The sequence below is a fragment of the Alosa pseudoharengus genome, unplaced genomic scaffold, assembly GCF_046254945.1.
Source record: "Alosa pseudoharengus isolate Yale_2024_CS ecotype anadromous, Long Island Sound unplaced genomic scaffold, YU_APseudo_1.1 YU_APseudo_1.1_scf_1, whole genome shotgun sequence".
NCBI lineage: Eukaryota > Metazoa > Chordata > Actinopteri > Clupeiformes > Clupeidae > Alosa > Alosa pseudoharengus.
Window position 1 is genome coordinate 55,402,660 of NW_027468564.1, and position 20,876 is coordinate 55,423,535.

The following is a 20,876-nucleotide window of genomic DNA, read 5'->3' on the forward strand; positions in this document are numbered from 1 at the left end:
TGTAAACGGAGACGTACGTTTCTTCGAGACGCGTGTACCAGAATCTGTGAACGTGCTGCAAACAGTGAAGGGTCTGACCGCGCTGGACATCCATCCACAGGCCAACCTGTTTGCTTGGTCAGTCTGAGTTTTGTGTGTGTGTGTGTGTGTGTGTGTGTGTGTGTGTGTGTGTGTGTGTGTGTGTGACGTGTTTCAGCTGTATGGGACCCAGTTCTGCAGTGTTTAAAGCATCTAAAGTGATGTTGAGCTGGTGTTGGTTCATGTGTGTAAAGTCAGATGTGTTCTCTGGTCCTCCTCTGGCCCACTCCTCCCCCTCTCTACCTCCCAGTGGCTCCATGAACCAGTTCATAGCCGTGTACAACTCCAACGGCGACGTCATCAGCAACATCAAGTACTACGACGGCTTCATGGGCCAGAGGATCGGGGCCATCAGCTGCCTGGCCTTCCACCCCTACTGGGTACGTACGACGGCGCACACACAGCTAAATGCACATGACTCCTGAGATTGACTACATTTACTCTTGAGAACAGCGCTCTTTTTTTAATCTCTTGAACGTTAACATGGGCTCAGAAATTCAGTTGACCTGTGCCTAGAGTCACTGTGGCGTTTATATCTATTTTTAAAGTTAGCCTGGGATGTTGGGAATTGGCATTGCCCGACAGCCTTGTTTAACCATATGCTAATGCTAATGCTAATATGCTAGCCCGTGGCTGCTGTTTTGGTGGTGATGAGACTGACGCTCACAGGTTCTGTTCTGTATTTGTTCCCCCTGCAGCCCCACTTGGCCGTGGGCAGTAACGACTACTACATGTCCATCTACTCGGCCGAGAAAAGGCTCAGATAACACCGCGGCAACCCCCAGGCCCCCTCCCAGATGCTGAGAACACACATACACCACCACCACCACCCTTCTACCCTGGAGCCAGGATGTAAATGACTTCTGATGTACATATGCAAAACTACCACCCTGAATGTCCAGTGATGGCTGCTCTATCTCTCTCATGTGATGACGACCTATATTATTATTATTATTATTATTATTATTGTTATTATTATGATCGTTACTACTAAGCATTATTTTGGAGCTAATGATTGTAGACTTTGGCTGTGCTGAAGAGTGTACATTGAATTTGCATAATATAATGTTGAAAGAGCTAGAGGTTCTATTTTAAAAGGTACAACCTGCGTGTGAGGGGGGTCTGAGCGCAGACTCGCCTCCGCCAGTGTTCCGGCCTGTTTGATTTGAACTCTGACCCTGCTTGAACCCGTGACCTGTGTGGCGAAAAGGGGGTGTGAAGGAGAGCAAAAGAAACGGACATAAAAAGACAAAACGGAGGCGTGAAGAGGTGGAATGGAGCTGTGAGAGACTTCAGGGCGAGACCGGGTGGATGGCCACCGATGTGCCTGAGTGCTCAAGGTGTGGCCTGCCTACCTGGCCTGCTGACGCTGCCGCTGCTGCTGCTGCTGTGGAAGATGGAGGCCACCTGTGTTTCAGGTGGTGGTTGTACACACACACACACACACACACACACACACACACACACACACCTATGATGGGTCCCAAAGCCCTATCAATCATCAAACCTCCTGTCTGTTTACACACACACTTGGTCACATCTCACTCACTCACAGACAGAGACAGACAGACAGACAAACACACACACATTCACTCTTCCACACACACAGGCACACTCTCTCTCACACTCACACACCGTGCCAAACCAAGCATCTCCCCACCCCTCCCTCTTCACCACCTCGGCTCTTTGACGCATAGGGCCGCTCGTCCTGAGGTTGACCTGCCCACTGTCCGTGGAGGCTGGGGGTCACTACCTATCTTCCTGTGTGCCCTGCTAAGCAATAAGGACCCCAGGGTTGAGACTAACACGCTTCAACTGGAGCACCTCACTTTAAAAATCAAAATGGACTTGGGCCTGACAGAGGACTCTGACAATAGCACCCACTGCATCATAGCTGTGAAGATCACAAGCTTTGATCTCTTTTTTTTATTTTTTATGATCCTGCTGGTCATAACGCATTTTGTTAGAATCCAAGCTGTGGCTGTGTTTTGGCATGACGTTCACTGCTGACCACGTGGTCTGCTTTTGTCTGACTGACTGAGGGACCGACTGACGTGGCCTGTTTTTGGTTCGTCCCATGGCTGGTCAGGACTGCTAGAGGATCCGAAGGCCGACCAGCTGACACACAATAAGCACCAGGACCATGCAGCCTCATAACCTCCCCCTCGCCCCCCCCCCCCCCCCCCCCCCCCCTCACAACCAAGGGGTGATGACCTCTTCTGAACTCTGGACTCACAGCTCACAGCCACACCAGCCTTTTAGCTCGACCCCAGCTTTTGTGCCAACAGCCCCCGTCATCTTCTCATTATTTTGGCTCTGCAGGCCGCAAGGGGATCATGGGAAATGGAGTTTCCCTACAGCCTCCCCACCCTCAGCTCTCTCTGCGTTCATCTAGATCTAATTATCCTCCGTTCTCTTTGTTTCTTTTGAATTTTATTTAAAAGTTTACTTTTACTTTTGGTTTCATTTTAAATCTTGATTTTATTGGGGACTCGGGGACTCATTGTGTGCTCCTGGTTAGACATCATTAAACAGGGTGATGCCAGATGTCCGTAGACTGAGGAGAGAGGCGTTGGTAGCCGTTAGCCTCAGACCTCTTTGCCCTCTCTGGCTGCCTTACGCATAGCTGACTGCTACTTCATGGCTTCGTAGCTGTTGATTGACCGTTTCTTGTGACACACTAGAACCAGAGTACCATCTATTGTACACGTATTCACCGACCACACTGACCATTTGCATGTTCCGCACCTGCTGCTTTTCGTCCTCTCAGACCACCCTCCATGTTTCAGTGCACCATACACATAATTGTTCACTTCTATAGCTCGTTTTGGGTGCTCAATTGTAATTAATAGAACTAGCAACGGCCCAGACAAAAGGGATGCATTAATAAAATCACTGGGACAACAGTGTACTCATTGCTATCCAAGTTCTTTTGAAAAAAGGCTGTGTCAAATTTAATGTTTTTTTAGGCCTGAGGGTCGGCTCTCTGCTCCCCTCACAGTAAATATTTCTTTACACCGAGGAACTGCTTTCTAATTCTTAAAATGCCTCCCTCCAGGATGTGACAATTCTTAAACAAGCTTATCAATTCTTGACTTACTTCCCAGAGTCCTCTGATGAAATTATTGTAAAGATGGTCATCTAGAAGAGCCGCTAAGTCTCTTTGGTAATGAAATGTGGCATATCTGGTTGGAACGGTGCCGCCACCACATAATAAAGGTTAGACTATGCTCCAATGATAAAAGTATAATAGGACCCAAGCACTTGTACAGTGAAATTATTTTCTCTTTTTTGTGCGTCACTTTCCCCCTCTCCCCCCATACTCAATATATAATTTTATTTTTGTCCTTTTTTCATACCCTTGAGGGTATATTGTAATTTGCTTTCTCTCATTGTGGGTTTGTGTTTTAATTCTATGGTCTTTTTTGCTTGTCTCTTGCCTTGGCTTTTTTGTGATGAGGGGGGTGGTTTGGAATGAAGTAATTGCATCACACGCCACTTGAGTTATTCCCTGGCTTAACCCTGTCATGAAATTGAAGCCCTTACTTTTGCCACTTTATCTTGCTTGACTCCTGAGGATAAAGATGAAGAATGGACAGAAACACTTGCCTTGTAGGCAAAACTGGCAAACACTTGACTGTTTAGTAGTCACAGTCCTACCCCAACCAATGCTCTCTGGACTGTCTCCCCCTGGGGTAGTGGAGGAGGTACTGCAGTTTTCACCGCTTCACAGTCACCCTGCTGAGACATCTCTAATATCCTGCTCTGCGTTTTAACATTTTAGATAAAAAAGAAGAAACTAGTAGAACGAGTTTGAAGAGAAAAAACAAAACAATCAGGAGTTTTCTGTGATAGGCTATTTGCTGACTGTGGTCTACAAGACAGGGGAATAAATCCTTGAAATAAACCAAATACACAACCCAGTGCGTCCGTGTTTCTGTTCTCATCTGTTTCCTTGGAGATTAGATTTGTTCTTCAAGGACCATGCAGGTTCCTTGGTATAGATTCTGAATATATCATCCATATACTGTATATAGCCAATATATATAGCCAAGGAATCTGCAAAATAATTTGCTTTGAATGATAAAGTTGTACTTTATCATTCTATGATGATGTGTTGATCAGATCTAAATGATGACCCTTTACACCAATAAAACAAACATTTAACTTTGATATGATTATGACAAATCATAACAATCAGTTATGAATCACTTAATATGACCTCACTCCGGTCACGATGAACCATCCTTACTGCTGCTTAGCATCACCTATTTGCCCATAAGCTATCTGATTAAGGTGGAGAAATGGCTGAGTCAGTCCACATCCTCAAGTAATGCAAAATCCAAAGTTGACAAAAGAAAAAAAGTTACACATCTTGCAGGTCTTAATATTGCACAGATCAATCTAGAGTTGCTAATTAACTGCTAGGCGTTGCTGTTTCAGAGAGTCTCAAAATTGGTGACATACTTGTGCATCTTCATTTACCCTTCTATGCAATAATAAAGAGGCTGTAGTGTTTATGAATTAAAAGGTATAACTAAATGTAAAAATAAATTGATAATGTTTTTTTTTTTTTTTTTCAATTTCGCTTTTTGTTTTTTGGCTTATCTGTTCCGTTTCCAGTTCTTTCTTATCAATTCTGCGGTTTGGTTCCCAATCTTAGTCCTCGGACATTTTTTCTCCCCCACAAAGAGTCCTTGGCGGCAACAGTTTGAGAACCCCTGAATTGGTGCATTCCACTTACACAAAGTTTACGTGAGCCACATTAACACAGTTCCTCTGATGAAGAGGAAGTATATGGTACAACTGTAATTTATTTTGATGAGTAAAACAAAGTTCAACTTAAATCATTTCCATGGATCACAATTTATCCCCCAGACATACCAAGCAGTTAACATGGAGTCAACAGAGACATATTATCTCATGAATATTGAGATTGTAATATTTTAGAACTTAAATATTAAAAGGAATCAGTACAGGGATGTCCGAATCACAAGCTAAGTTAATGGTTCCCCATTTAAACATTGCTTTTCAAAAAAAGCCTGTGAATATCCATTATAATGTTTCTTCTGGAATAGGGCTGTCTCTGTTGGTTATTACTGTCACTGGTTTTGCACTGTTAGACATTGAACTAAATGTAAAACTCAGATAAGAGTACCTGCCATGGTGCGGTCATTGCTGCAGTTAGTCTGGCCAAGTTCCTTCTCCTGGCCTTCATACATCAGCAACTTTGAGCAAGTGAGGAAACCCTCAAGTGTAAATATCAACTGACTTTTCCTCCCTTAGTTCTTTGGTTCTTTGGGAATCAAACTAGGAAAGCCTCTTTGGGCAAAGTTCACATGGGCTCACACCGAAGACCATCCCTGCCCCCCCTCCCCCCCCCTCCCCCAGCCCTGTCAGTCCTGTGAAGTACCTGTGCTGGCTGCAGGTCAGAGGCTGAGCTGGGGAGAGCGTCCAGCAATCTCCACACCGCCGTTGGCCAACATTCCAAAGAGGCCGAGAGCCCTGGCCCACTGGTGCTTCCTGAGGAAACAACAGTCACTTCCTGCTGTATTAGGGAAAGCTGAGGCTGTGCTCAGTGATAACCGTGCCGAGGTAGAGACCAAACACTCCCACCTCACCACCCATAACCACCACCTTCCTCTCTCTCTCTCTCTGACGTTTCTTTTTCTCGCTTTCGTTGACTATTCCGCCCAGTGTGAAGTTGTCGTTGGTCACTTCAGTGCGTCTGTGCTTCTCTCGACAGTCACCTCTGCAGTCCGCCATGTGGGACCACCAGCGGCCTTCGCTCTGGATGGCCACCTGCCATCTCCTCTTCCTCCTCCTCTTCACATGTAAGGATCATCTACTTTTTTGTTTTCATTTTCACACATTTTTTGATACATTGGCTCAGGGCTCTGGGTTCAAAGAGGTTTATGCTGGTTTTGTTGTGCATTTACCCTGTTGAATATGTGGTCTGTGTTTTTATGTTTTCGGTGCTTTTTGGATCCTCCATTTGTAAGGCCAAAGAGTAAAAGCGGGTAAGAACACACTTCTTCTACTACAGTTGATGAGCAAAGGTCAAAAAAAGCTTCTAGTTGATCATATGATAAAGATTTTCTGGTATCCTCACTGTGATTTGTTGTAACCCAAGCGTTCAGATAGAGAGCACAGTAACTTAGTCATCAGGGAAGAAGCTGTTGTCTTCATCAGGCTTTCCAGATTCCTCTCGGGAAACGGCCGGCCACCTGCGTTGCCCCAGTTGCTCATGTGGTAGCTGCTGATCGAGATAGCCGGTGCTGCTGTGGTCCTCCAAGAAGCTAATCTGTGTTAGGATGAGGTGGTGGAAAAGCTTTGGCACTTGCTGCTTTGGGAACAGGTCTGTCCCTGTGGTCCCACGCCGCCTCCAGCTTTGGAAAAAAAGAGAAAAAAAAATAGTCGGCACATGGCCGGAGAATGAGTCAGTCCAGCTGCATAGGTCCAGTGTCCGTCAACACCAGCTCCACCTCCAGCCCAGCGCCTCGGCCTATCTTACTCTCATTAAGGCTCCAATGCTTTTGTGTGCCTCAAACAACACTGGAAGCAGCACTGGGATGCCTTTCCCTTGCTTCACGCTGTGTGTGTGGGAGCTGGGGAGCTGGGAGACTCCAGGCCCCGAGTTGGGTTTGGCTCCACAGCCTCTGGGCTTTCTGTAGGAGGGCTCTCCCCATGTGTGGCTGGTGGTATGTCTGATCGGGTGAGGCTTATCTGGTGCCTGCTGCCCCTGGTGTGGTCTAGTGGTGGGGGATTTTGATTCTAAAATAGCGCAGATCTCCAGAGACGCTCCGTGGTTTAGTTTGTTTAGGAAAGTGCATTTCCTTCCTCTGCAAATCGGCTCCCTTTTTCTCTCAGTATGTGGAGGCAGGGGGTTGGAGTTCAACCTGATGAGAGATAGACAAGTTGGAAGAAACGCTGTCTGTCTTCATGACTACTTCATGTTGCTATGTTTACATCTGATTAGAAATTAGGGTTTGTAGCTCAACTGATTTACAATTAAATAAAATCCCATGATTGAAATCAGTGGCATATTTGATAAACACATCGCTAGATATATAGCCTATATTGATTGATTGTTAAGTCTCACTGCCTTAGTGTGTGTGTGTGTGTGTGTGTGTGTGTGTGTTGCGCTGTGGTCCAAATGTATTCCATAGGCATGTGAGTGCATTTTGTCATTGCCCTTCTTCCCTGATTAGAGTTCAGCATTGATGACCTCAGCCTGACATTTGACCCCGGTGCTGATGTGGGGAGGGACACCAATGTGACTGTAACGTGCCATGCCACTGTTAGCAGAAGCCAAGGCTTCACCCCACAATACGAGTTCAGCATCGAGAAGGACAACAAAGTAGTGAACAGGACCACCAGCACTTCCGACACCTTCGACTACCCCATCAAGGCAGCCAGGGTGTCTGACTCAGGGGGTTACCAGTGCCGCCTGTCCATCCAAGGAAAGAAGAAATCCAGCAAAAAGGAGACACTTACCGTCACAGGTCTGACTCTTTAGTTTTTCCAGTTATAGATTATAGATAACTGTAGATCGTCTGTGTGGTTCTGGTTGTCGAAGGACACGTTTTTCCAGGTCAGATGTTGCTCTATCCGAGTGTATTCTGTGTACACATCCTTCCTGTGTATGCATCATGAAGAAATGTTTAGTTTTGACAGCAACAAACTACAGGTTGCATATTTAAGGAGCACAAATGTAGATGTGTTTACATTGCAACTACAAATCCGTTTCCTGATGAAGTAGCTTAACACTAATATATCAGTTAATAACAAGAAGATGTATTGTCTCTCCAATAATCCAGTTTTCTGTCCATTTCTGTTATCATGTGGTCAGCTTTCTGATGCAAACTTCTCTGGGATACCCTTTAACGTGTGATCCGCATTTCCTTTGAAGGAACTCAGACACCCCAGATTTCTGTGGATAGCAGCAGCATCATGGAGGGCGATGAAGTGACTGCCACGTGTAGAGCCCCAGGAGAGAGAGGCGCGTTTACTTATTACTTCTACGTGGGCGACCAAGAGGCTGCGATTCGTGAGTCCAATATAGAGGAATCAAGTGTACAGCTGCAGCTCTCAAACAGTGGCCGCAACAATTTGACTTGCCAATACTTCATTAGTCTGCTTGGAAAACACATGCCATCGTCTGTCAGTACGCCAAAGTATGTCTTAGTCAAAGGTAAGTCCAGAGGTTGAGATCATTTCTTTGATCTTTTCTGTTGCATATTGTAGACTGACATGTCTGTAGAAGAAAAGACAAATGTGTTATTTGTCGCTAAACGCATCTTGATTGCGACCCATGCTTTGCTTGTTTATGTGATTATTGACACATCCTGCAGTCAAGCTGTATCTTTCTGTCATTGCAGAAATAGCCATATCTGTTTCACTGACCATCTCCCCAACCATTGAGATCATTGAGGCAGACAATTTCAGTGCCTCCTGTGTGGTCAACTCTTCGCCTCGGTCAGAGACGGTCAGCTTAATCATGGGCAAAAATATTCTCTCCCAGGGGAGGGGCAGGGTGGATTACAGCGCAGTAGCAAAAGCAAATGACTCTGGAGAGTACATGTGCAAGGTGGAGGTTAATGGTGTTGCCAAGACAGACAAGAAGATGTTGATGGTGAAAGGTAAGACCTCAGAAGGAGGCATTAGAATGCTCTATGATGGGCATTAGAATGCTCCGTGATGGGCATTAGAATGCTCAGTGATAGACATTAGAATGCTCTGTGATGGGCATTAGAATGCTCTGTGATGGACATTAAAATGCTCTGTGATTTGCCAAAACCTTAAGTTTTAAGGGTGTGTGTCTAAAATAAAACCAATGATGGAAGATTTGTTTTAAAGCCCATGCATAACCATTTAACCTAATGTACCAATTTTATTTTATATCAAACACTTACCACTGGGAATCCCTTGGGGCTGTTGATAATCAGTATGTCTTTTAGTGGCTAGAAACACTTGGCCCATTGTATCACATATTGTACGGACATTGTCATGCCCTGCTGGGATTCTTAGTGTGCCTGTCTTTTAGCTCTAACATCATTTAACATCTAACCCAACAGAGCTCTTCTCAAAACCCAAGCTAATTTTTAATCCAGAGCAAGCATTTGAAGGTGAATTTGTCCGTCTTTCTTGCGAAAGCACCAACTTGGAAAGAATCAAGAAAGAGGACATAAAGTACTCTATTTATAAAAACAACTATCTCCAACCAATGGGAAACATAAACGGCCAAATGGTTATCCAAGCCGGCCCTTCAGGCAATGACAATTACCACTGCATGGCAGAAGCAAAGTCCATCTCAAAGAAAAGCGACGTGATCATCTTCAGATCTAAAGGTTTGCTACTTCATACCGTGTTGTCTGATGTTATTCCTAGTAGATCACTTATGCAAAGATGTGCACCAATATCTGGGACCCTGGCACTGACATTATTTAATTTTTCTTAATTGCCTCTGATGTGTATGCATTTAAATGACAGAAGTTGTGCTGTTGTCATGTTCATACTCATTATCTTAGTATAAAAGCATGCAATTATTTGTGTTTGCCTAAAATAGGAAGTGTAGTGCCTCATAAACTGACTGATGAAATGTTCATTAACAAAAAGAGTATGTGAGTTTGTGTAATATGCTGTAATTTCACACTGTAGACTTTGCAAAGCATGTTGACGAACTGTCATGACAGACTCATTTCTGGTAACTGATGGTGTTCTGTTGTTTGTGTTGTTTGTTTGTCTGTTGTTGCAGTGCTTGCCTCCAAGCCTGACATTTTTGTCAAGCAAAAAGTCATTCTGGGAGAGAAATTTGATATCTATTGCAAGTCCAATGGCACCCTTCCCATTACTTACACACTATTCCAAGGTGGTAAGAAGTTACAGAACACCACCATTTACAATTCATGGGCCGAGGCTCGCTTCAACACCTCCATCAAACAGAAAGAACACATCGGCACTTTTCGGTGCCGTGCTCAGAATGACGGTTCCAAGAACTATAGCGACAGCCTACCTCTGAGTGCCGTTGTTGTAGGTGAGGCCATTCTCTCCACAAACCACCTTCTCATCCAGCCCTGCATCATTTCTACATGCAGGTTCCATTCACTTCTTGTTCTGCGTTGTACTGTGTTCCTGTGTTCTTCTTACCCCATCGCCATCTATCTTCTCTCCTCCTCTCCAGAGCATTTGGGCAAGCCCCTGCTGACCACCCTGCCCGTGCCCCACAACGTTGAGGAGGGCCAAGAGCTCACCCTCATCTGCAACGTCCCCAGTGGCACACCGCCCATCACCTTCAAGTGGTTCTCCTCTGGAAGCAAAACAGTCCTCCACACCAAAACGGTCAACGCCAACTCTAGCCACCATGTCATCCCCCAGATGAAGAAAACGGACAGCGGCGAATACTACTGCCATGCCCTCAACGCTGCCAATGCTGTGGACAGTGATCGGGTCATCATCCAAGGTTGGCTATGAGTACTCTCTAACCATAATGTCTGCACATGCATTGAGGGATTCAGAGAAGATATTCATCAAGTAACTGGATGACTAGAAACTGGGAAATGATTGGTGCTGAGAATTATTTAGCAGCTGTAATATTTTCTTCCGTGTATGAAAAGCCAAATCTAAGATAAATCTATCAATTGTATGTTTTTAGTGTGATGTGTTGCTCAAAGCTTGCTGAACTTTTCAGAGCATAAAACCAGTTGCCTAGTGAATGAGCGGTCAACCTCATGTTTTAGCCGTTTGTGGGTGGAAACATATTTTAGCCTGTTGTCCTTTTGAATCCTTTTTTCTTTCACCATTGTATCCCCCATCCATCTCTTCCTTTCCTCTAATATGGTGTTTACAGAACTAGGACTATGCGCCTTAGACTTATGAGGAAGCTACACCTGGCGCGTTACTGAAGCGCTCCGTTCGCGATCCATTTGAAAAGAATGGTCTATTTTTTTGAACGTACGCGCCGCTATCACGTCTGGAGTAGCTACTTCCATTGATTATAGTGGCAGCTAATTGTTGCAGCAGGCGCAACGCGAACAGAACGCTTCAGTTACGCGCCTGGTGTAGCTTCCCTGTAAGACTACTTGGATAAGCCCCAACAAAATGCAAGCCTGGGTTTCCATACAGGGTTTATCAAAAAAAAAGTTAATCCAGAAGTTTTCTCACAAGCGTAACGGTTGTTCAATTTAAAAATGTAAACTTTAAACTTTATCTGAGCCCCAGTATGCTCCTATGCCTGACCTTGGTGTTGGTTCCTTGCTCAACCTGCAGAGCAACTAAAATGATTGTCCCTATCCTTATGTCTTATGTCTGCAGTGAAGTTGGCTTCCTGGAAGAAAGTGGTGATCGTTGGCGTCTGCCTGCTGGTTGTCGCCGCCCTAGTGGTCGTCATCATAGCGCGCTACAAAGCCAAGCGAGGTAGAAATACCTACAGTCCACCAGCCTCACAACAAGTCTCCTCACCAGCCAGCCCGTGAAACAAAAACAAAAAACAAATCAAAACAAAACAAAGCCAAACACCCCCCTCTCATCTTTTCTTTCTACTGCAGGTAAAAGAGAGACGACTACTGAACTGTCAGTGTGAGTTGGCTTGCATTCTTGCTTTTCTCTCATCAGTCTGAAGCGACTAGGTCTTGCATGTCAGCGGGTAGGCACTGAAGGCATTGGTGGTAACATTAGCACTGTACGTCATCCATACGTCAGGTGAATTTCCATTAAGCGTCTATGACACTAATGCTACCCAGTAATCGGAAGACTTTGACAAGATTTGGGAAAAATTCTTGAAAGATTGGAGTCTTTTAACTAACGCTCCCCATTCAAGCTTTACTCAAAAGACTACAATCTTTCAAGAATCTTTCCCAAATCTTGTCAAAGTCTTCTGGTGTCAGGATGGCTGAAATCGTCATTTGACAGACTAATGTAGCTGTAGCCTCTGTGATGTAGAGCATCATGGATTACTGAGATTGGAATTGGATCTAGTTCAGTCATGATGAGATGAGCTGTAGCCAGTAGTTTGTCACCAAGTGGACCCAAGCTTCAGGGTCTCTCCCATCTGTCTAGAATGCCAACCATGACTATCTTCCCCCTTCCCCAGAAAGCCTGCGAGCCCTAAATCAGATGACACTCTCGCAGTGAATATGAGCCCTGACACACCGTTTTTAAACAAAGGTAGAGCTCACCTTCAACTTTTCTCTCCCGCCTTTTCCGACCCTGTTGTCCTTGCTGCCGCCAGCACACTTGAATGAGTCCTTAGCATGTCCATTGTGTCTTATCATCTTAACCCACTTTGTTTACCTCCCCATACCATCTGAATGTCCCGGGCCTTGTTATCATACCGCCATGCTGTGCTGAACTAATCTGGCTGTTAAGTTGTTCGTTTTTTTTTCCATTCAGTTGTTAATGTTGCAGTTGTTCTTTTCAGCGAAAGTTGCAAGTAGAAATATCTCGGTGGCCACTACCCATCATGTCTGCGTGTTGGATGAATTCAAAGGGTTGTCGACCTGTCTGTTTTAACCTCCGCTATGACCCCTTTTCCTCTCGTTTTCCTCGTAGAAGAAAAATAAAACCTATTTGTCCCAGTCGTAGCACTGACCCCTGTACAGCTCCTGTATGCGTGCCAGCAGGAACGTTAGGCCTGAGGAGGAATGCAGGCTTTTTGCAGACATGTGCATGTTGCATCCTGCTGGTTGCTTGTGTTTTTGTTTAAGTTTCTTGTTTGTGTTTGAGGCCCTGTTATGTCTATGTGTGCCCCCCTATGTCTGTCCTGTATGTGTATGTATGCATGTCTCTATCTCTGTCTCAGTCCAAGCATAAGCTGTTCACCATGAGTCTGCATGTATTTGCTAGAGAGAGAGAGACACCTTCACCTAGGAGCCTCATAGAGCTTGTAGGCTGCTGCTATTCTTAGTGTTCGTGGGATATGTAGAGTTATGCCCCCTGTGCCAAGTAGCCAAGCATGGATCACTTACTTAACAGTGGTGAGTCATGACTTTGACATAAGCAGCCATGTGATGGGACCCACCCCTTCCCCCCTCCTCCCCCTCCTCCCCCCCGACCATCTGATTCCAGACGCAGTATCACACTTGGACGCGATGGAGGGGAATTCAGCCAATGGGACATGAAATAGCATGGCAGTGCGCCCTGGCGTCGGCTGCCCCCCCTGGAGCAACGTCAGTCTCCCAGTAGCAGTGTTAGAGCTAGAGGCCAGCGCGCGGATACGGCCCCATGTCCTAGACAGATATTTGGACGAGCGCAAAGGTCAAACGTCTCCCTGCGCACTCTGGTCAAGTTCCTCGAAAAAGCCAGGATGTTCAAAGAAGGAAGAAGATCTGCCCAGAGGAGCGTAAATGTCAAAATGATTTTTTTTTTCTCCTCTCTCCTCGCCTCACCTCACGCTCAATTCTGTTTTATATCACCGTGTACTCATCCTCAGCCACAGACGCGCAGATTGGTATTTATTAGTGCACACACGTACATGGATACCTTGTGGAGGTTTTAGGTCTGGACGCTCCAGACTCTAGCATATGAACTCTGTCCCCCTGGATGCCACGTGTGGCATAATAGTCCCATCCTCTCGGCTGGTTTGCCCCGAGTGTCCCGAACGCCATCGCTGTCATTCCATACTCCATGTGTCCTCAAGTGCGTGTCTGTCCACATTGCATGTGTTCATTTTATGTTCTACAGTGACATTCACTTAACCGATTACTTCACCATTTGTCTGATTATTTCATTCATTCTGTATTTGATTTGTGATTTGTTAAGATATTTTTTTTGCACTGCTCACTGTAGATAAATTTATGAGAAAGGGTATGTATATATTTTGCTTGGTTGGTTTGAATCACTTTTAGAATTAAAAGGTTGGTGTTTATTTTGGAAATGTGTCTACTGTCTTTCTGTGTTAATCCTCAGATGTTACAGAAAAGAGAAAAAAAGTGTGAGAATGCCTTTCCTCCTCTTGCCTTATGAAGAAGATTATTTAAATTCTTTAAAAATGTCCATGGTCTTTACAGCCATTTCAAGATATGAAAGCCAGGTTCCACTCGCTCTACTGAAAAATACTTTCTACGTAGGATTTCCTATTTGGTCTCAAGATGCTGAGTGTGTGTGTGTGTGTGTGTGTGTGAGAGAGAGAGAGAGAGAGAGAGAGAGTGTGTGTGTGTGTGTGTGTGTGTGTGTGTGTGTGTGTGTGTGTGTGTGTGTGTGTGCACGTGCACGTGCACGTGCTTGTGAGTTTCTGTGGACAAAGGCATGAGTTTCAGGCCAAATGCAAGCAGCAGTCTGAGGAAATCGATTGATTACACTGAAGGAGAAACAATATGGCTGAATTAAAAACAGTCACTTCCTGTTTGGTGTTATTGTTCTGGTCACTTACTCCAGCAGGGCTGGCTGCAGCTAGCTCTCCCTTCATCCTCTCTCTCTCTCTCCTTACTCTCTCTCCTTTGTCTCTCGCCCTGAACGTGTCCACCCCCTTATGTTTTGTCTTACAGTGGGTGTGAACGTCGGACCAAGTGTGTGGACTGAAAGACCGTCCAGCTCAGGTAACCACATTACCATGGTAACCATTGCAGATGTCCTGCCAGAAACACGCCTGTTTCAGACTCTGCCCATTGACTTTTTGTAAAGTATAGCCAGAGCTTCTCCCATATTCCGTTCTTCTCCCTCTACCTCCTCTAGACAGCAGCGGTCAGAGCAGCGTCCACTCCCACAGCGGTCCTGATGTGGAGTACACAGAGGTGGTCCATCCACAGCCTGTAGATCCAGCCAGAGGTGAGGACGCACTGCTCACTCACTGCAGGTACATCAGCTAGTGTAGGCCCAGACCCACAGGGGCAAGTTCCTATTACACATCACTATTATTCTAAGTCATTTGAGGTATGCCTTCACACACATCACTATTATTCTAAGTCACTTGAGGTATGCCTTCACACACATCACTACTATTCTAAGTCACTTGAGGTATGCCTTCACACACATCACTATTATTCTAAGTCACTTGAGGTATGCCTTCACACACATCACTACTATTCTAAGTCACTTGAGGTATGCCTTCACACACATGACTATTATTCTAAGTCACTTGAGGTATGCCTTCACACACATCACTATTATTCTAAGTCACTTGAGGTATGCCTTCACACACATCACTATTATTCTAAGTCACTTGAGGTATGCCTTCACACACATCACTATTATTCTAAGTCACTTGAGGTATGCCTTCACACACATCACTATTATTCTAAGTCACTTGAGGTATGCCTTCACACACATCACTATTATTCTAAGTCACTTGAGGTATGCCTTCACACACATCACTATTATTCTAAGTCACTTGAGGTATGCCTTCACACACACACATAAAGAAGCTGGGCAAGGTGCGGAGGACTTCTTCTGTTCTCTCTTTGTCTTCTCATCTTTTTCCCACACTCCGGTCACTCTCCTCTCTCGGCCTCCCGCCCTTTTTCGTTGGCTGGTCACTCTGTAGTTTCTGTCTCAGTCATGTCTCCGTCCTCAGCTAAGTCTCTGTGAAGACACTGAGAACCCAGTGGCAGTTACCCGACATTCTTGAGCCCTGATAAGAGAGTGGGGCTTTCCTGGGCGTGGGGTAATTATTCTTAATTGACACAGGAGCGTTAGGTTATGGCGGGGGGCACAAGATTTTTTTTCAAATTCTAGAAACATCTCCTAGTTGATAAACAGGAAGGGTGGAGCTAATTGGCCTGGTAATCCCAGCGCTACTCACAGCCAGCTACTCATGACTACCTCATGTCCTGTCTAGTCATGCTGGCTTCCCCTCAGGCAGGGCATGGTTTCACACTGGTTGGTAGGGAATCTCAAATCTCTCTATTGGATTAATGTTTTAATTTGATATGATCATATAATAGTGTATAATAGTGTTTCTTTAACTGGTGGGTCGGGATCCAAAAGTGGGTCGCGGAATCGTTCTGGCTGGGTCGCAGAGTTTATGGTTAAAAAAAAAAAAGAAGAATCACCCATTTAAAATGCTATGTTATCAGATCTAATGTCAGACCTTTATTTTAATAGACTTTATTTGTATGCCAGTCGTTGCCATGGACATAGACAATGTTTGTGACAGGTCATGTTAGACATCACTTTAGTGGTAAATATGGCAAAACATCCCTGAAGTATGGATTCACTTATGTTGAGGACAAAAAGAGACAGAAACCCCAGTGTGTGGTGTGCAGTGGATAGCTGGCACTGTGGCACATGAGAGCATGAAACCATGAAAACTAAAATGCCACATGGAAACAAAGCACCCTGCTGTCAAAGACAATCCTGTTGAATACTTTGAAAGGCGACACAGGAGTTTAGGACTTTGCAAATTTGTGCCTAACATCAGCATGTTCCAAACAAGTACAGGCGCTTTGCATGTCTTACCACATAGCTCACCATATCTGTTGGCTTGAACGCTAAAATATGGGTCGCGACTTAATGACCATGGGAAATTGAGAGACCAAGGCCAGACCAGTTAAGAACCACTGCTATATAATGCACAATACATTGCATAAGTGTTCAATTCCATGGAACAGATTTTTATGTGGGCTGTTTGTGTTTGTGTGTGTGTGTGTTTCCACTGTGTAGTTCCTTTAAAGAAGGGCACAGATACCGTGTACAGTGAGCTCCAAACAGCCCCACTAGGTAACTTAAGCAAACATCTCACACACACACACACACACACACACACACACACACACACAAACCATTAATGCAAATAGCACTTATCTCAGTTGTAGTCTGTAAAACAATAAGCCCACTCACTGCACGGAAGGGCAAATATAGAACTCCTAGACGCTCCTGCTTTGTTCATGTTTTGTGGTTGTGTTTCACTCTGACAAGAGCGCAGTGATGATCACACAAAGTTTGGGCGGAGGCTCAGTTTTGACCATAACATTTATATTTAATATGTTTATGGTGTACTTGTCAGACACACCCATACAAATTCACATTTTGCATTTGCACACAAGCATGCAATGCATGAAAACCACACACACACACACACACAGTTGTTTACAGGCTAATATGTTGAAATAATTCCGTCAACAACAGCCACATTCTCTCCTACACAGACGTAGAGTTCAATAGTTCACAGTTGTATGTTGTTGTTTATAATAAGCAGACTCCGCACCACCTACACTCACATTTCAACTGTTTTCACACAACAAGTGATAAGTCAAGTGAAGTGCTTTTCATGTTTTTTTTTCCAGACCATTCTGAGCATGTAGATAACGTAAGTACAACTTGACCTCTCTCTCTCTCTCTTTTACTGTATCCTTCTCTTTCTTTCTCTTCCCGGCTCCTTTCACCTCCCCCTTTCCTTCACCTTGGCCTTGGAGCCCTGCAGGAAATCTGCTAGTCGCTTAGCCTCCTCAGCTAAACACCAGCATGTCAAACAGCTGTGAAATATTGTGTGGGGACTGCTAATTTATGCCTGTAAAAGAACCTTTGCCCTGCCATGGCGTTGCAGCTTCATCCTGTTGCCAGTCTAACTCCTCTCGTGGCAACTGCTGTAATTATTTTCAATCACCTTACCGGAGATGGAGTTAGTTTTGATCGTCTGTTAGGTTTGTGAAAGAAGTAGCGTCTATAGTAGTGTCCATGTTTTGAAATGCATTTCTTGAATGTCACACAGGATGTAACACCTTTCTCTTGTTGGTGCCCACACACTCAAAACTAATATCAAAATTGTAGTGAAGACTTGAAAAGACTCTCCACTCTCTTCTTTAAATTCACACATACACATCTCTCTCTCTCTATCTCACACACACGCACACACACACTCTCTCTCTCTCTCTCTATCTCTCACACACATGCACATGCACACACACACACACTCTCTCTCACACACACACTTTCTCTCTCTCTTTCACTCTCACACACACTCACACTCACTCATTCTCTCTATATATATATATATCTCTATCTCTCTCTCTCACACACACTCACACACACACACAATCACTCACTCACTCTTTCTCTCTCTCTGTCTCTTTCTCTCTCACACACACTCACTCACTCCCGCACACACACATACATAAACACTCTCTCTATCTATATCTCTCACACGCATGTGCATACACACACACACACACACACACACACACACATACACACACTCACTCAACAGGCTACAGTGGGCTATTTAAGAGTAGAGTGCTGATTGTGCCATGGGTGGGGGGAAGCGACACTCAGACTTTCCGTAGGGAGAACAAAGAGAAACAGGGTTGTGGCTTCCTCTGCTATCATGCACTAGGATCTAGTGCAGTCAGGAATCACACACACACACACACACACACACACACACACACACACACAGCGTTATCACACTGTCCACACAAAGTATTCATAAGCATATTCATTAAATAACTCCAGCGTCAGAAACATAGCTTGCTCTCATTATGAATTTTAGTGAGTAGACAGCTTAGCAGTGCTTCAGCGTGTTATACCCCCTCTGTGGGGTAAAAGTATTATACCTGATTTATTGAATCTGGCTAGAGTTGCTCAGCTGGACATTGTGTTGTCACAGGGAGGGAACTGGCAATACAAAAGCTGTGACTGATTCTGTGGGAAGTTGAATCATAAGTACCATGTGTACTACCAGGTGGAAAACGTTGGTCCAGGATTGTGTTTGAGCTTCTTCGTCATGTTTTTGTGTATCATGAGATCACTGCTTAGGAATTTGTCCCGTCACAACATTCACCATAAGTGTAGCTAGGGTCCAGTGACATTCACCATGAGTGTAGCTAGGGTCCAGTGACATTCCCTCCAGTTTCACCATGAGTGTAGCTAGGGTCCAGTGACATTCCCTCCAGTTTCACCATGAGTGTAGCTAGGGTCCAGTTCATTCCCTCCAGTTTCACCATGAGTGTAGCTAGGGTCCAGTGACATTCACCATGAGTGTAGCTAGGGTCCAGTGACATTCACCATGAGTGTAGCTAGGGTCCAGTTCATTCCCTCCAGTTTCCAACGCATGACATAGATGGAGAATAGGACAATATATCACCATCATTTGAATTGTTGGAATTTGTGTGGTTGTGTATCTTTGTGTTTGTGTGTGTGTGTGTGTGTGTGTGTGTGTGCGTGTAACAGGGTGCAGTGGAGTATGCTGAGCTTAATCATGATCTTCCTGAGCCTGTGGACTGATGTTGTCTCTGCTGGAGATGGTATCACGCCACCGCCGGGCTCTGCTGCATCTTGCCTTGGAAGGCTCCTCTGGGAAAACTGCCATACTTGGAATTGGAAATAAATGTAATTGTTAATGGAAAATATGGGATACAAACGGTATCTCACAATTACTGAATTAATTAAGGAGTATTAAGATGTGTTTTTGTGTACATTTTGCTATGGCTCACACGAGTTCCCTAATTGTTTGGGTGACGTTGTACAATCCATATGGCAGTGAGGTGAGGTTGTGGAAGGCTCTAGACTAGAATTCTCATCTTCTCATCATTATGTTGCCTCCCTGTTTTTACTGATCTTCATCCATTCTTAGATATTTTGTGTTTATAAATGTTTTACCTTTCATAAATTCTTATTCTGTATCTGCCAAAATCTATGATGAAAAGTCCTTTAGATTCTTTATTCTTAGGTACTTGATACCATTACTTCCCAATGTTATTTAATGATGACTTTTTGTGTTGTAAATGTCTACTCAGCAAAATCAGTGTTTAGCTATTGAGACCTGACTGAGGTTGTTCAGTAAATTGTCACTGAACAAAAGAAAATGACTCCTTTATCTCACATTTATTGCATCACAAAGTCAAGTCTTACTGGCTTTTAACGACGCCTCCACATCTCCCATGCACCCTGGCCGTCCGCCAAAGGCCCTCTCTTCACAACGTCTCCACGAGAGGTGGCTCGGAGTTTGAGCTGGTAGCACAAATCACTCTGGATAAAGATAGGCTCTCTTTGATGTCCAGAATGGGGCGCAGTGAGGGAAGCCGTTAGTCAGGAAGGCGAGAGGATTCATACAAAAACACATTTCCGCTACAGTGCTCTTGGGAGAGACAGATAACCCTTAAAACGCCACAGGCCTGTGCCCGCGCCCACAGATGCGCCATCTCTTGCGGCTGTTTGGACTTGGCTCATAGCTCAAGTTAAGCAGCCCGTCATCTGAGTGTAATCAAGAACTGCCCACCACTGGCTTGATGATGACATTATTTCCTGCCCAGGAAATGCCACTGTCAAGAGTGGCAACGATGACACACAGCCCGAGGGACAGCTGCAGTGGAGGATAAGGGTCGCTGTCTGAACCATTTACACACACATGGTTTTCATTTTTATAATACATAAATCTGATCATTTGTCCTGTCTGTGAAATATGTGCTCATTGCAGGGATGGTTGAAAGGTTTGAGAAGTGAACCGAACAGCCATGAGGGGGTCTAACAGAAATTAGCAAATGGCCTGACTGTGGCTATATGGACATGGTGTAAATTAATCATATACCTACAGTATAGTGTGGAGCTTGTTTGAACTGTGAACACACTTACACAAAAATGCCACACAGTTTATCATGTGTTTGAGAGTTTATACAATTGAATAATGTTTTTTTTTTTTTTTTTGAGAATCTCATCAAATTTTGCATGTGTCCAGGGGTTGTCGTCATGATACTGAAAATTAAGTTTTGTGATGTTGGGCACTTGAGATATGAGCCAAAATGAAATAAGTAAACTTGATTATTATAGTGCCAGCACCACCTATTGGTGCAGTACCCCAGGTTTAGGAGTAGTGAGGGGTCTCAGGAACCATATTATTATATTATTATATACATATTCTGAGTTTTCAA

At 44.5% G+C, this 20,876-nt stretch overlaps 2 protein-coding genes across 20 annotated transcripts in view; both read left to right on the top strand.

Moving 5' to 3' along the window:
- rptor (regulatory associated protein of MTOR, complex 1) overlaps nucleotides 1-3,997 on the top strand; it is a 150,209-nt gene extending 146,212 nt beyond the window's left edge. For all 7 annotated transcript variants that reach the window (XM_076293483.1, XM_076293476.1, XM_076293504.1 and 4 more), the window contains 3 exons: nucleotides 1-117; nucleotides 329-458; nucleotides 777-3,997. In XM_076293483.1, the coding sequence (XP_076149598.1) occupies nucleotides 1-117; nucleotides 329-458; nucleotides 777-845 (316 nt within the window). In that variant the 3' untranslated portion in view covers nucleotides 846-3,997. The remainder of the gene's footprint in view (nucleotides 118-328; nucleotides 459-776) is intronic.
- A 1,473-nt stretch (nucleotides 3,998-5,470) lies between these two features.
- pecam1b (platelet and endothelial cell adhesion molecule 1b) lies at nucleotides 5,471-20,402 on the top strand. Of its 13 annotated transcripts, none has more exons than XM_076293552.1 (16): nucleotides 5,471-5,912; nucleotides 6,081-6,098; nucleotides 7,290-7,583; nucleotides 7,991-8,272; nucleotides 8,460-8,720; nucleotides 9,156-9,428; nucleotides 9,836-10,114; nucleotides 10,262-10,540; nucleotides 11,392-11,493; nucleotides 11,625-11,655; nucleotides 12,170-12,243; nucleotides 14,562-14,612; nucleotides 14,749-14,869; nucleotides 16,675-16,731; nucleotides 17,298-17,320; nucleotides 19,180-20,402. In XM_076293552.1, the coding sequence occupies exons 1-14, from the start codon at nucleotides 5,843-5,845 to the stop codon at nucleotides 16,709-16,711; spliced, it is 2,172 nt and encodes a 723-aa protein (XP_076149667.1). In that variant the 5' UTR covers nucleotides 5,471-5,842; the 3' UTR covers nucleotides 16,712-16,731; nucleotides 17,298-17,320; nucleotides 19,180-20,402. The 13 variants fall into 13 exon arrangements, 10 of the variants coding, with proteins under 10 accessions (XP_076149667.1, XP_076149648.1, XP_076149657.1 ...); XM_076293533.1 differs by having other exon boundaries at nucleotides 14,749-14,841; XM_076293542.1 differs by lacking the exon at nucleotides 16,675-16,731 and having other exon boundaries at nucleotides 14,749-14,841.
- Nucleotides 20,403-20,876: the final 474 nt, after the last annotated feature.

Excerpts from the sequence above, each read along its gene's own strand:
- pecam1b (XM_076293533.1), top strand. The coding sequence starts at position 5,843 with ATGTGGGACCACCAGCGGCCTTCGCTCTGGATGGCCACCTGCCATCTC. Across the intron at positions 10,541-11,391 it reads TGATCGGGTCATCATCCAAG|TGAAGTTGGCTTCCTGGAAG; the intron begins GTTGGCTATGAG and ends TTATGTCTGCAG. Across the intron at positions 12,244-14,561 it reads CACACCGTTTTTAAACAAAG|TGGGTGTGAACGTCGGACCA; the intron begins GTAGAGCTCACC and ends TTTGTCTTACAG.